At 39.8% G+C, this 17,117-nt stretch overlaps 1 protein-coding gene across 1 annotated transcript in view; it reads right to left on the bottom strand.

Moving 5' to 3' along the window:
- Positions 1-17,117, bottom strand: part of PRELID2 (PRELI domain containing 2) — an 88,387-nt gene that overhangs the window by 55,717 nt on the left and 15,553 nt on the right. Inside the window, exons 3-4 of the mRNA XM_082836006.1 lie at positions 15,723-15,796; positions 14,008-14,168 (exon numbers count right to left, since the gene is read on the bottom strand). Of these exons, the coding sequence (XP_082692132.1) occupies positions 14,008-14,168; positions 15,723-15,796 (235 nt within the window). The remainder of the gene's footprint in view (positions 1-14,007; positions 14,169-15,722; positions 15,797-17,117) is intronic.

Raw genomic sequence — 17,117 nt, 5'->3', positions numbered from 1 at the left:
TGCCCTCATGAACAGCATGAGTCTCCAGTGACAGTGATAATTTAAATCCTGCTTCAAGATAACAGTTTTTATTTACCACCAAAACACACACAGTTATGGTGAAAGAGCAAAGCCCAAGAAAATACTTTTACAACATGATTATCTTTTAGAATTACATAACTTGGATACAGTAAACGTTATTAAAACCAAATCCAGTGCATATCAATTACATTCCCACATAGTACAATAAAAATCTATTTATTAGGACAGAACCAAGACTGATAGATAAATACATTTTAAAGTCTAGAAGCAGGAGGAGCTTCAAGATGGAGGAGTAAGATGTGGAGATCACCTTCCTCCCCACAGATACATCAGAAATACATCTACATGTGGAACAGCTCCTACAGAACACCTACTGAACGCTGGCAGAAGACCTCAGACCTCCCAAAAGGCAAGAAACTCCCCCACGTACCTGGGTAGGCAAAAGAAAAAAGAAAAAACAGACACAAAAGAATAGGGACGGGACCTGCACCAGTGGGAGGGAGCTGTGAAGGAGGAAAGGTTTCCACACAATAGGAAGCCCCTTCGCAGGCAGAGACTGCAGGTGGCGGAGAGGGGGAGCTTCAGAGCCGTGGAGGACAGCTCAGCAACAGGGGTGCGGGGGGCAAAGCGGAGAGATTCCCGCACAGAGGATCAGGGCCGACCGGCACTCACCAACCCGAGAGACTTGTCTGCTCACCCACGGGGGCGGGCGGGGCTGGGAGCTGAGGCTCGGGCTTCGGAGGTCAGATCTAAGGGAAAGAACTGGGGTTGGCTGCATGAACACAGAATGAAGGGGGCTAGTGCGTCACAACTAGCTGGGAGGGAGTCTGGGAAAAACTCTGGAACTGGCTAAGAGGCAAGAGACCATTGTTCCGGCATGCGAGAGGAAAGGGGATTCAGAGCACCGCCTAAACAAGCTCCAGGAACGGGCGCAAGCCGCGGCTATCAGAGTGGACCGCAGACACGGGCATGAAACACTAAGGCTGCTGCTGCCGCCACCAAGAAGCCTGTGTGCGAGCACAGGTCACTCTCCACACCCCCCTCCCGGTAGCCTGTGCAGCCCGCCACTGCCAGGGTCCCCTGATCCAGGGACAACTTCCCGGGAGAACGCACGGCGTGCCTCAGGCTGGTGCAATGTCACGCCGGCCTCTGCCGCCGCAGGCTTGCCCCGCACGCAGTGCCCCTCCCTCTACCCCGGCCTGAGTGAGCCAGAGCCCCCGAATCAGCTGCTCCTTTAACCCTGTCCTCTCTGAGCGAAGAACAGATGCTCTCAGGCAACCTACACACAGAGGCGGGGCCAAATCCAAAGGTGAACCCCAGGAGCTGGGCGAACAAAGAAGAGAAAGGGAAATCTCTCCCAGCAGCCTCAGGAGCAGCGGATTAAATCCCCACAATCAACTTGATGTACCCGGCAACTGTGGAATACCTGAATAGACAACGAATCATCCCAAATTGAGGAGGTGGACTTTGGGAGCAATGATATATATATTTTTTCCTTTTTCTCTTTTTGTGAGGGAAGCATATACATTATGCTTCTGTGTGTGATTTTGTCTGTACAGCTTTGCTTTTACCATTTGTCCTAGGGCTCTGTCTGTCCGTGTTTTTCTTTTTTTTTTTTGGATTTTTTCGTAGGATAGCTTTTAGTGCTTGTTATCATTGGTGGATTTGTTTTTTGGTTTGGTTGCTCTCTTCTTTCTTTCTCTTTTTTATGACTTTTCAACTTTTATTTTTAATAATTATTTTTTATTTTAATAACTTTATTTTATTTTACTCTCTTTCTTCTTTCTTCCTCCCTTCCTTCCTTCCTTCCTTCCTTCCTTCTTCCTTTTATTCTGAGCCATGTAGATGACAGGGTCTTGCTGCTCCGGCTGGGCGTCACACCTGTGCCCCTGAGGTAGGAGAGCCGAGTTCAGGACAGTGGGCCACCAGAGACCTCCCTGCTCCACGTAATATCAAACGGCGAAAATCTCCCAGAGATCGCCATCTCAACAGCAAGACCCAGCTCCACTCGACAACCAGCAAGCTACAGTGCTGGACATCCTATACCAAACAACTAGCAAGACAGGAACACAACCCCACCCATTAGCATAGAGGCTGCCTAAAAACATAATAAGGTCACAGACATCCCAAAACACACCACCGGACGCAGACCTGCCCACCAGAAAGACAAGACCCAGCCTCATCCACCAGAACACAGGCACCAGTCCCCTCCACCAGGAAGCCTACACAACCCACTGAACCAAACTTAGCCACTGGGGACAGACACCAAAAACAGCGGGAACTATGAACCTGCAGCCTGTGAAAAGGAAACCCCAAACACTAGTAAGTTAAGCAAAATGAGAAAAATGAGAAACACACAGCAGATGAAGGAGCAAGGTAAATACCCACCAGACCTAACAAATGAAGAGGAAATAGGCAGTCTACCTGAAACAGAATTCAGAGTAATGATAGTAAAGATGATCCAAAATCTTGGAAATAGAATGGAGAAAATATAAGAAACGTTTAAAAAGGACCTAGAAAAACTAAAGAGCAAACAAACAATGATGAACGACACAGTAAATACACTTAAAAATTCTTTAGAAGGAATCAATAGCAGAATAACTGAGGCTGGAGAATGGATAAGTGACCTGGAGGATAAATTAGTGGAAATAACTAGCGCAGAGAAGAATAAAGAAAAAAGAATGAAAAGAATTGAGGACAGTCTCAGAGACCTCTGGGACAACATTAAACACAACAAGATTCAAATTAAAGGGGTCCCAGAAGAAGAAGGGAAAAAGAAAGGGACTGAGAAAATATTTGAAGAGATTATAGTTGAAAACTTCCCTAATATGGGAAAGGAAATAGTTAATCAAGTCCAGGAAGCACAGAGTCCCATACAGGGATAAATCCAAGGAGAAACACACCAAAACACATTAATCAAGCTATCAAAAATTAAATACAAAGAAAAAATATTAAAAGCAGCAAGGGAAAAACAACAAATAACATACAAGGGAATCCCCATAAGGTTAACAGCTTACCTTTCAGCAGAAACTGCAAGCAAGAAGGGAGTGGCAGGACACATTTAAGGCGATGAAAGGGAAAAACTGACAACCAAGATTACTCTACCCAGCAAGGATCTCATTCAGATTTGATGGAGAAATTAAAAGCTTTACAGACAAGAAAAGCTAAGAGAATTCAGCACCTCCAAATCAGCTTTACAACAAATGCTAAAGGAACTTCTCTAGGCAGGAAACACAAGAGAAGGAAAAGACCTACAATAACAAACACAAAACAAGTAAATGGTAATAGGAACATACATATCAATAATTACCTTAAATGTAAATGGATTAAGTGGTCCAACCGAAAGACATAGACTGGCTGAATGGATACAAAAACAAGACCTGTATATATGCTGTCTACAAGAGACCCACTTCAGACCCAGGGACACATACAGACTGAAAGTGAGGGGATGGAAAAAGATATTCCATGCAAATGGAAATCAAAAGAAAGCTGGAGTAGCAATTCTCATATCAGAAAAATAGACTTTGTTACAAAGACTATTACAAGAGACAAAGAAGGACACTACATAATGATCAAGGGATCAAGCCAAGAATCAAGAAGAATAAATAACAATTGTAAATATTTATGCACCCAACATAGGAGCACCTCAATACATAAGGCAAATGCTAACAGCCATGAAAGGGGAAATCGACAGTAATGCAAGGCAGAAATCGACAGTAACATAATCATAGTAGGGGACGTTAACACCCCACTTTCACCAATGGACAGATCATCCAAAATGCAAATAAATAAGGAAACACAAGCTTTAAATGATATATTAAACAAGATGGACTTAACTGATATTTATAGGACATTCCATCCAAAAACAACAGAATACACTTTCTTCTCAAGTGCTCATGGAACATTCTCCAGGACAGATCATATCTTGGGTCACAAATCAAGCCTTGGTAAATTTAAGAAAACTGAGATCATATCATATGAAGTATCCTTTCCAACCACACACTATGACACTACATATCAATCACAGGAAAAAATCTGTAAAAAATACAAACACATGGAGGCTAAACAATACATTACTTAATAACCAAGAGATCACTGCAGAAATCCAAGAGGAAATCAAAAAATACCTAAAACAAATGACAATGAAAACACAATGACCCAAAACCTATGGGATGCAGCAAAGGCATTTCTAAGAGGGAAGTTTATAGCAACAGAATCCTACCTCAAGAAACAAGAAACATCTCAAATAAACAACCTAACTTTACACCTAAAGCAATTAGAGAAAGAAGAACAAAAAAACCCAAAGTTAGCAGAAGGAAGAAATCATAAAGATCACACCAGAAATAAATGAAAAAGAAATGAGGGAAACGAGAGCAAACATCAATAAAACTAAAATCTGGTTCTTTAAGAAGATAAACAAAATTGATAAACCATTAGCCTGACTCATCAAGAAAAAAAGGGAGAAGACTCAAATCAATAGAATTAGAAATGAAAAAGGAGAAGTAACAACTGACACTGCAGAAATACAAAGAATCGTGAAAGATTACTACAAGCAACTATATTCCAATAAAATGGACAGCCTGGAAGAAATGGACAAATTCTTAAAAAGTACAACCTTCCAAGACTGAACCAGGAAGAAATAGAAAATATAAACAGACCAATCACAAGCACTGAAATTGAAACTGTGATTAAAAATCTTCCAACAAACAAAACCCCAGGAACAGATGGCTTCACAAGTGAATTCTATCAAACATTTAGAGAAGAGCTAACACCTATCCTTCTCAAACTCTTCCAAAATATAGCAGAGGGAGGAACACTCCCAAACTCATTCTATGAGGCCACCATCAGCCTGATACCAAAACCAGACAAAGATGTCACAAAGAAAACTACAGGCCAATATCACTGACGAACATAGATGCAAAACTCGTCAACAAAATACTAGCAAACAGAATCCAACAGCACATTAAAAGGATCATACACCATGATCAAGTGGGGTTTATCTCAGGAATGCAAGGATTCTTCAATATACGCACATCAATCAATGTGATACACCATATTAACAAACTGAAGAATAAAAACCACATGATCATCTCAGTAGATACAGAAAAAGCTGTGGACAAAATTCAACACCCATTTATGATAAAAACCCTCCAGAAAGTAGGGATAGAGAGAACTTTCCTCAACATAATACAGGTCATAATGACAAACCCACAGCCAATATCATCTTCAATGGTGAAAAACTGAAACCATTTCCACTAAGATCAGGAACAGGACAAGGTTGCCCACTCTCACCACTATTTAACATTGTTTTGGAAGTTTTAGCCACAGCAATCAGAGAAGAAAAAGAAATAAAAGGAATCCAAATCAGAAAAGAAGAAGTAAAGCTGTCACTGTTCACAGATGACATGATACTATACATAGAAAATCCTAAAGATGCTACCAGAAAACTACTAGAGCTAATCAATGAATTTGGTAAAGTAGCAGGATACAAAATTAATGCATGTAAATCTCTTGCATTCCTATATATAAATGATGAAAAATCTGAAAGAGAAATTAAGAAAACACTCCCATTTACCATTGCAACAAAAAGAATAAAGTATCTAGGAATAAACCTACCTAAGGAGACAAAAGACCTGTATACAGAAAACTATAAGACACTGATGAAAGAAATTAAAGATGATACAAATAGATGGAGAGATATACCATGTTCCTGGATTGGAAGAATCAACACTGTGAAAATGACTCTACTACCCAAAGCAATCTACAGATTCAATGCAATCCCTATCAAACTAGCAATGGCATTTTTCACAGAACTAGAACAAAAAATTTCACAATTTGTATGGAAACACAAAAGACCCCGAATAGTCAAAGCAATCTTGAGAACGAAAAATGGAGCTGGAGGAGTCAGGCTCCCTGACTTCAGACTATACTACAAAGCTACAGTAATCAAGACAGTATGGTACTGGCACAAAAACAGAAATACAGATCAATGGAACAGGACAGAAAGCCCAGAGGTAAACTCACACACATACGGTCAACTTATTTTTGATTAAGGAGGCAAGAATATACAATGGAGAAAAGACAGCCTCTTCAATAACTGGTGCTGGGAAAACTGGACAGATACATGTAAAAGAATGAAATTAGAATGCTCCCTAACACCATACACAAAAATAAACTCAAAATGGATTAAAGACCTAAATATAAGGCCAGACACTGTAAAAGTCTTGGAGGAAAACACAGGCAGAACACTCTATGACATAAATCACAGAAAGATCCTTTTTGACCCACCTCCTAGAGAAATGGAAATAAAAACAAAAATAAACAAACGGGACCTAATGAAACTTAAAAACTTCTGCACAGCAAAGAAAACCATAAACAAGACGAAAAGACACCCCTCAAAATGTGAGAAGCTATTTGCAAATGAAGCAACTGACCAAGGATTAATCTACAAAATCTACAAGCAGCTCATGCAGCTCAATATCAACAAAACAAACAACCCAATCCAAAAATGGGCAGAAGACCTAAATAGATATTTCTTCAAAGAATATATACAGATTGCCAATAAACACATGAAAGAATGCTCAACATCATTAATCATTAGAGAAATGCAAATCAAAACTACAGTGAGATATTACCTCACACCAGTCAGAATGACCATCATCAAAAAATCTACAAACAATAAATGATGGAGAGGATGTGGAGAAAAGCGAACCCTCTTGCACTGTTGGTGGGAATGTAAATTGATACAGCCACTATGGAGAACAGTATGGAGGTTCCTTAAAAAACTAAAATAGAACTACCATATGACCCAGCAATCCCACTACTGGGCATATACCCTGAGAAAACCATAATACAAAAAGAGTCATGTACCAAAATGTTCACTGCAGCTCTATTTACAACAGCCAGGACATGGAAGCAACCTAAGTGTCCATCGACAGATGAATGGAAAAAGAAGATGTGGCACATATATACAATGGAATATTCCTCAGTCATAAAAAGAAACGAAATTGAGTTATTTATAGTGAGGTGGATGGACCTAGAGTCTGTCATACAGAGTGAAGCAAGTCAGAAAGAGAAAAACAAATACCCTATGCTAACACATATATATGGAATCTAAAAAAAAAAAAAAGTGGTCATGAAGAACCTAGAGGCAGGATGGGAATAAAGACACAGACCTACTAGCGAACAGACTTGAGGACACAGGGAGGGGGAAGGGTAAGCTGGGGCGAAGTGAGCGAGTGACATGGACATATATACACTACCAAATGTAAAACCGATAGCTAGTGGGAAGCAGCCGCATAGCACAGGGATATCAGCTCAGTGCTTTGTGACCTCCTAGATGGGTGGGATAGGGAGGGTGGGAGGGAGGGAGACACAAGAGGGAAGAGATATGGGGATATATGTGTATGTAGAGCTGATTCACTTTGTTATACAGCAGAAACTAACACACCATTGTAAAGCAATTATACTCCAATAAAGATGTTTAAAAATTTTTAAAAATTAAAATGTCTAGAAGCAAACACAGAAGAGTAAGAAATTAATACATTTATCTTGGAAAGTAATGTTTCAGAGGGCAGAAATCATGACTTTTCATTCTGAAAAATCTAAAATAGTGCACTCCTTTCCCCACTTCCAAGAGTAAATGCTTGTATCCTACTCTACATAATAAACAAAGCAGAGGACTTCCCTTGCAGTCCATTGGTTAAGACTCAGTGCTCCCAATGCAGGGGACTGGGGTTCGATCCCTGGTCAGGGAAGATCCCGCAGGCTACGTGGCACAGCAAAATACATAAATAAAGAAAGAAAAATAAAGCACGTTTCCCCGAGAGCTGACTTCTGATTTTTTTAATTTCAGATTAAGATTCATTTTTCTATTCTCTGCTTTGGCCCAAGTGTCCCAAAGCCATGCTGTGCCTCGCCCCCAGCGTCTCTGATTCTGGAAACCCAGTCAGTTCCTCAGAGCACTGCGTGGGTCAGTCCTGGGTCTACAGCGCATGTCAGTCCTGGGTCTACAGCAGCCCTGGTCATAGCAGGTGCCGAGAACCCCAAATCCAGGAGAATTCAATCCATGCCCTGCAGGCTATGCTCTCCAGCGCTTTGACCTCACTCTGGAACTAACAGAGAAGTGTTCCTACTCCCATGACTCTCGAACTGAAAAGCTCATACCCCCAGAGACGGTGAACCAGGGGAATGCAAAACCACAACGTGGAACATCTCCCTGTGGCGTGATGGAAATAACCATAAACACTGTTTCTGTATTAAAATAGCACATGCTTAGGATTAGAATCAAAAGTCATGTGAATTTTTAAGAAGATGAGGATGACAGCAACAGTAAGTCACGATGTTGAGCAATAACATTTATTGACAACTACGGGCAGGTGCTGCTCTAAGCTCTCTGCATGTACCAACTCATTTGATTCTCACAACAGCCCTCCAAGGTAGGGATATCATCCCCATCATACAGATGAGAACACTGAGGCTTAGAGAAGCGGAATAAATTGTGCCAGGGCATATAATTTTGGTTTCAGAGGTGGTTTCTAACCCCAGAATCTAGTCAGTTACTGTGACACAGGACAGGAGAGACCCTGCACGGGCCTGGAGGAGCCAGGCTGGCTGTGTAATGAAGTAGATCTGTATTTTGGACAATTGAGCTAGGTATGGAAAGACAAGAGACTGTGAGACTGCCTTAGTTCCTGGTTCCTGTCCCTTGGGAGGCCCGATGACTGGTACAGAGATATCCCTGTATTCACTTGCTGTAGCATTTATCACTTCCAAAGCATAACAAAGACAATGGGTACCATGTTGAAGAGGAAAACCAGTATGCAGTGGTCCTTCTTACTATACTCTAGTGGTGTTTGTGTCCAGGTGCCCATCCCTCTCCCATGCAGCCCATGTGTTTCAGAGGGAAGGGATCCCACCCCCAGCTCTAGGGGCAGATCCTGACTGGTGAGGGCCAGTCAGCCGGTATCAGCCTCTGATCACTCTTACTGGTCCACGAGGTACCAGGTGATTGAGGCTGATGCAAAGAGATTCAGGGAAAGGACTTTTCCCTCTTCGTTGGGATGGGTTCTCTCAATCTCACAGGTCTCTTTCCCTCACTAAATGAGGACAAGTATGTGTGCTACCCTAGTTGCTGCTGGCAGTCATGAACTAAACAGACTTGAAAAAAAAAATTGGATACACAGGGAAAGGTGGAGCCGAAAGAACAACTATGAAACTGTACCCCACTTGGTTATGAGATAATAGAGCTCCTTACTAAGAGGAAGGACAGCGTCATTGCCAGCAGCATAGATTCTGCAGCCAAACCACCTGGGGTTTGAATCTGACTCTGACACTTACTGGCCATCTTAGCTAGTGTAAGTTACTTAACTTCTCTAAGCCTCAAGTTGTAAAATGGGCATAATCATAGTTCCAACCTCATAGGGTTGCTATGAGAATTAAATGAATTTATATATATAAACTCATATATACACAAATACATAATACATACATATATCAAGCACTTAGAACAGAGGCTGGCACCTAGTAAACATAAATAAGTGATGGCTGGAATCACCTGAGTCAGGGTGTCTGTAATTTGCTGTGGAAGGTGGCCTGATGGGTATAGGAGAAGGGACAGAACTAGTATAGGAGGACGTCTCTGAGGCATGGAGTGCCAAGCTGGACTCTGGAAAATTTGAGATGACTGCAAAACATCACATCACTCTAGCTTCTGAAAAGGATGTAAACTCCATTCCATAAAAACTGCAGAGAAAAAATGTCCAATGAAGTTAATAAAGGAAGAAAGCACATTAGAAATACCCAGCTGTGTGATACACAGACAAAGACCGAAGGAGCTCTTGCCCAAGAAGGTGCCACAACTGCAGAGACGTCAGCAGAAAGCCAAAACTGGATCTAGTAAAGAGACACAGATCAAGGCTTGGCCAGATTCTACGGGAAACCCATTTCAGGCCATCCCTGCACTGAGCCGACGGGTCACGCACAGGGACAGAATGACATCTGGTTTCCCGTCACACATCCACACCTGCTAACCAACACACAGCTTGAAGGTCTAATTTTAGACTCAGCAGCCGTGACAGCATTTTTTTTTCTTTAAAAAAAGATTGTCCATATTTCCTCTTCTGGGTGCAGTGGATAGCCCTTACTCTCACATTCCCTGCAAAGGAGGGGAATGGAAATAATAATGGGTCCTTTCTTTCATGTCCCCCCAAGATTCCCCACTCATTTAGAATGTCCACCTAAAATGCCTTTCTAAATCCATGTCAAGACCTAAGAAAACATAAGTTTCCCAGAGCCTAAATCACAGCTGTCATTACATCATCCCCTGCTCAGAAACCTTTGTGTGACTGCTTGTTGCCAGAAGAACAAAACCCATTCTCCATAACCTGGAATCCAAAGCAACCTACAGCTTGAGATTCAGTCCATCCTTTAAAAATGTCCATATTCCTGTGTCACCACTTTGCTCAAGGTGGGGTCACATATTGGGTAAGTTATTTAACCTTAGCTTCAAAACACCTCAGGTGAAGGATCTAGCTTTGACCTTGACATAATAGGAGCCAATAAATACTGGCCTGCTGTGTCAATCATTAAAAAGAGAGTGTTTTGCAGAGGACAGGAACATAACAAACCAAAGAAAGGAAAAGGTGTAGTTGGTCGAACTTTTTTACAGAGGAATCTGGTAATATGCATCAAAATATAAAATGCACATAACCTTTGAATTGACCCAGAAATCCCACCTGTCCCATCGACCTTAAAAGGTCATTGAATAAGTGAGGAAATATGTAATCATAGGGATCTCATCACAGCATTCTTCATAATAGGGAAAAATTCAGAAACAATCTAAATGCCATTAGGATTGGACCAAGAAACTTATGTAAACAGACACTATTGTTAGATGATGAAAATTGCTTCTTTTTCCCTGAATTTAGTGTTTTTTACAAGATACATTTAACATTTTTTCCAAAATCAGAATGACTATTTAAAAAATAATTTTAAAAACACACAATGGAAAAAGGTCCTGCAGGACATTTTCTTGGATTCTCCAGGACAGTTATTATTTTACAAAGAACTGATGAAGGTTTAGTACTGCTTTTCAGACCAGCCGACAGCCCAGGTAGCTGATAAAATGAGGCTAAAATGAGGTATATGAAAGACTTCTGTGCTTTTTGCATAAAATCAGCCAATTCTGTCCTTTTACTACTTCTACAAAAAAAAGAAGAAAAAAAGCTCTATTCTTTACCCACAACTTTTATAGTTAATCCTAAACATCTATGTTCTATGTGAAGCTCTTGACATGTGGGAGACTAAGAAGAAAAAAGCTAGTGGGTGGTTCAGAGCAAGCCTACCTCAGACGATAATAAGACTTGGCATTCATACTCACCCAGTGTGCTGCTGGAACATTCTAGAATTATCACTATAGGACCAAAATTATGGGGAGCAGAAATGATTTGAACAAGTGATGGGGCTTCAGACGGATTTTAGATTTCTGATTTTTAGTTATTTGGGTTTGAGGGCTTTATTTCCCTTAAAATGACAGGTAAATAAAAATCTCAAACCATATAGAACAGAAAAACATACAGTAAATTATCCTCTGAAATCACAGTTCACAGCAATAATCACTATTAACATGTGGTGCTTGTTATAGTTTGCTTTTGTTTGTAAACCTATTTCAAAGGAATTAATCATTCTCACCCATTACACTGGCAAAAATAAAAAAGTATGTTAATATTAAGTCCTGGCAATATTGTAGGAAATGAGCTTTCATGTGCTGCTGCTGAGAGTGTAAATTAACTTATTAATATATTGGTGACAGAATCTGTATAAACTTAAAAGATGCATGTCCTGAGAACCAGCCACATAACTTTCTTTTATCGAGGAATAATTCATATACCATGAAATTCACCCCTTTAAGGTATACAGTTCAGTGGTCTTAGTATTTTCAGAGGTGTGCAACCATCAACGCTAGTTCCAGGATATTTTCATCACCCCAAAGAGAAATTCCATACCCATCAGCAGTTTACTCCCTCTTCTCCTGTCCTCCTTGCCCATAGCAACCACTAATCTACTTTCTGTCCCTACGGATCTGCCTGTTACGGACATTTCAAATCAACTGACTCAAACAATATATGGTCTTTTGTAACTGGCTTCTTTCGCTGAAAACAGTGTGTCCAAGCTTCATCCACATTGTAACATGAATCATTACTCCATTTCTTTTTATGGCTGAATAATATTCCATTGTATGGATATACCACATTTGGTTATATATTCATCTGATGAAGGACATTTGGCTTGTTTCCACATTCTGCCTATTACAAATAATGGGGCTATGAACATTCCTGCAAATTTTTGTGGATTTTTTCAATACAATGTAGAATTGCTGGGTCAAGTGGTAACTCTACATTTAACTGTTTGAGGCACTGAAAAACCGTTTTCCACAGCAGCTGCACCATTTACATTCCCACCAGCAGTGTACGAGGGTTCCAATTTCTCCACATCCTTTCCAACGCTTGTTACTGTGTCTCTTTTTTATTACAGCCATCCTGGCAGGTTTGAAGCGGTATCTCAATGTGGTTTCAATTTGCATTTTCCTAAACACTAAAGATGTTGAGCATCTTTTCATGTACTTATTGGTCATCTGTATACCTTTCTGGATAAATATCTACTCAAATGCCTTGCCCATTTATTAATTGGGTTGTCTTTTTATTACTGAGTTGTAACAGTCCTTTACATATGCTGGATACTAAACCCTTATCAGTTATACAGTTTGCAAATAGTTTCTCCCATTTGTTGGGCTGTCTTTTCACCTTCTTGACAGTGTCCTTTGAAGCACAAAAGTTTTTCATTTTGATGAAGTCAATTTTACCTATTTTTTTCTTTTGTTGCTTGGGCTTTTGGTGTCATATCTAAGAAACTACTGCCTTATCCAAGATCACATAGATTTACACCTATGTTTTTTCCTAAGAGTTTTATAGTCTTAACTCTTTCATTTAGTTCTTTGATCCATTTTGAGTTAATTTTGTATTTGGTGTGAGATAGAGGTCCATCTTCGTTCTTTTGAATGTGGATATGCAATTGTGCCAGCACCATTTGTTGAAAAGAATACTCTTTCCTCATGGAATTATCCTGGCATATAGCTCTTTAAAATCTACCTGAAGTGTTCTGTAGCTTGATTGTGGCAATGGTTACACAACTGTATATGTGTGTGTTTGCCAAAACTCATTGAATTGTACACTAAGAAGAATAAATTTTGTATGTAAATAATAACTCAATAAACCTGACAACTAAAAATTCTCCTTTAACATAATACTGTATGTCAACTATATTTCAATAATAAAATCAATTCTCCTTTAGAGAAACATTCACATATAGAATATACAAGGATCGTACGCTTCACAAATATTACAGTACTGCTTATATATATGAGTAACTAGAAACCATCTGAACATCTGTCCAAAAGGAAAAAAGCTAAATAGAATGTAGTATAATGATAGGATTGAACACTAGCAGCAGTTCAAAGGAATAAGCTAGATTTTACAGACATCAACTGGATAAAGTTTAGAAACATTCTACTAAACAAAAAAGATAAGTGCACAATGATTTACACAGAACGAAAGCATGTATGTAAAAAAGATAATCAAAACCATACTATACAGATTCTATGAGTATCTAGAGGTATCTCTTAAAGGTCTGGAAGAATACTCAATACACTGATAACACTCACTGCCTCTGGAGAAGGCAAAAAGGCACCAAATTGGATAGGACAGTCAGAAAGGAGTTGGGCTGTCATTTTTCCCCCAAAGGGAAATCTATTTACTGATTACTTGTGTGATTAAAAATTAATAGTATATAATTTATGTAAGTTGTAAACAGAGGTTATAAGTATGGAATCATAGCTTTTTAATATGCGTGCTCATTTGTGCTTCCCCGCACCCAACCTACATGCGCGTGCGCGCACACACACACACACACACACACAGGTGATCTTACCAATTTGGATTTTCTATACTTTCCCGGAAGACAGACTCTTCCTTCATGGATGCATATTGTGTCCACGTAAGGCAGTGACTCCTTATAGCCATGTTCCTTTCCTGAGGATTGAACCATGATTCCTCTTCTAACTGGACATTAGGTACCTTTAAAATGTTCACCTGTCCAAAAGACAGAAGATGGTTTTCTGAATTTAGGAGGAACAAGCTACATAAGGACTGTGTCCAGAGTTGCTTTTAGTCTTAGGGAGTTAAGAGGACAAGTGATCCTGATATACGGATGATGACTCACCAATGGCGGTTAAGTCCTTGATAATCAAACACACTATGACCTTACTAAATGTTGGTAAGGACATGCAAATGGCCCAGGATTTACACAGCCTGTATAGTCCCTGGCCTGATTCCCCTAACTGCTAAACACTAAGCAAAGTATCAGCCTCCTTCGTGTCTCCTCTAGGGCTGGTTATGGCCTTCTTAAATTGACAGATTCTAATTGGGCCCACTTATGGGCTCACATGCAGGACAGTATCAGATAAAATATTTTCTTCATTTTAAACTCTGCCCAATATCTAGAAATGTATGCTTTCCTAGGTGGAGGAAACATGCAAAGCTACAAAGGCAGAATTGTACAAGTCAGGGTGTTCTTAAATTATTTAAGAATGGAGATACAAGACAAAGTTGAATGCCTTTTTAAATAATAGATGCAAAGCATGTATACAGGGCAAAGGCAGGGTACACACTCTGGGGAAAAAGCCAGCAATAATTTGCTGCACATACTGCAACATATTATTATCTGGAAAATAAAAGAAAGTTCATTTTCATTGTCATATCAGCCTTCTTTCCACTAAAGAAAGCAACAGAGTCTTAATCCATGATAAGAAAGTGATGGAAGCTGCCATGTTTTCTACATACAGCACAGCAAAGCAATTTGCAAGCTAACCGGCAGGAGCCCCACTGGGTTTTATATCACACACAGGATCACTTCCAGGTTGAAAAGACGGAGACATTTTTAAAAGTACGCAGCAAGACACTCTCCTCTATTTCCTAATGATTCTAAAAGGACTCTTGTCAATAATCCCTCTACGGTTAAAGCAATGTGATTAAAAATTTCACTCACCTTTTTCCAACAATCACCAGAGTGCTCAAGGATTTCAAAGAGAGAAAACAATTTGCTATCATGAAGATTTCATCATCAATACCATTACTTTACAGAAACACACACAAAAAGACTTACAGAGGGTGCTGAAAACACTACTCTCAAAACCTGACAGTAAAATGGAAACTGAAGCTTTTCTTACTGACAGTAAAATGGAAACTGAAGCTTTTCTCTTCCTTACTGAAGTTAATACTTACCATCTGCCCGCTTCTGATCATTCTTACCTAAGAGTCATATCTAACCATGGACAGATTAGAAAAGATGGCCACTTCATGAAAAATGTCCAAAGTATCTTTTAAAATAATTGTTGCCCATCTCTATGTACACTAAGAGCCCTCCACAAAAGAGACAGAACAGACAGGAAAAAAACTCTCTCTGGTAGCACCTGTCAAAACTAAGGTTGGACAGGAGACAGATTTCTTCCTTAGAAGGGCTCTGAGGTAGGAGAACTGGGGCAGTTCTAACACTCCTTCACATCAGAAAATGCTATCTCTTTCCATGACTATTTGGAAAACACCCAACGTTACACCAAATCTGATTAAATTTTGAAATGAATTTACCTTCCTTAAAATTTCTGGAACCACATTTTGACAGACTGCAATCCTCTTTCTATAGATGATCCCTGTTGACACATCTAGAAACAGAAAATTTTTACACTCAAAAAAGAACTGATGGAAATGTATTCTTGTTTTAATGTCAATAAAACTTTTAATGTCAATCTCAATTTTCTATATGTAGAATTCCCAGAGAAAATATTTAACTCAAAACCCAGCATCCCTGACCACTTTTCTGGGCCAAATCCCTGCCAATATCTGTGAGCAAGGAATAAGGATAAAATAGCTAGCCACTCACACTGCACATTCTAAATTCAAGGACAAAAGAATCGTAAATCGTTCACTGCTCAGGACTATCAATGTCAACACTCCAATGGCCATGGCCAGTGAGCCCCCTGCTCAGCTCCAACGAAGAGAATGTTTTAACAAAACGATGGAGAATCTGATTCTGCCACCTTCTGCACCAAACGTGTTTTCAAGCACAGGTTTCTGGCTACAAATTTAAACTTTTTTTTTTTTTTTACATCTTTATTGGAGTATAATTGCTTTACAATGGTGTGTTAGTTTCTGCTTTATAACAAAGTGAATCAGTTATACATATACATATGTTCCCATATCTCTTCCCTCTTGCGTCTCCCTCCCTCCCACCCTCCCTATCCCACCCCTCCAGGCGGTCACAAAGCACCGAGCTGATCTCCCTGTGCTATGCGGCTGCTTCCCACTAGCTATCTACCTTACGTTTGGTAGTGTATATATGTCCATGCCTCTCTCGCTTTGTCACAGCTTACCCTTCCCACTCCCTGTATCCTCAAGTCCATTCTCTAGTAGGTCTGTGTCTTTATTCCTGTCTTATCCCTAGGTTCTTCATGACATTTTTTTTCTTAAATTCCATATATATGTGTTAGCATACCGTATTTGTCTTTCTCTTTCTGACTTACTTCACTCTGTATGACAGACTCTAGGTCCATCCACCTCACTACAAATAACTCAATTTCGTTTCTTTTTATGGCTGAGTAATATTCCATTGTATATATGTGCCACATCTTCTTTATCCATTCATCCGATGATGGACACTTAGCTTGTTTCCATCTCCGGGTTACTGTAAATAAAGCTGCAATGAACATTTTGGTACATGACTCTTTTTGAATAAACCTCTTATTAATTATATTGGGCATACTCTTCTCTCGTAGGGGAGCAGACCCCCTGTGGCTGGAACTATTCTGTTTTGGAAAGAAGTTTACAGAATAGCACTAGGGACATAAAAAAAAAACCACAATAAATGTGAGTTGAGAAAAAAAGGAAACCAAATCAGAGAAAAATATAAACTCTGAAGTGTTGTCTTTTGCTCTGAATTACTGTGACTCAGCATGTTCCTACAGTTTCTCAAAGCTCTGGCTATAA

Source organism: Leucopleurus acutus (genome assembly GCF_964270905.1).
Source record: "Leucopleurus acutus genome assembly, chromosome: 3".
Classification (NCBI taxonomy): domain Eukaryota; kingdom Metazoa; phylum Chordata; class Mammalia; order Artiodactyla; family Delphinidae; genus Leucopleurus; species Leucopleurus acutus.
Note: the sequence above shows the minus strand (reverse complement) of the source record. Positions and strands in the feature narration are given on the sequence as shown.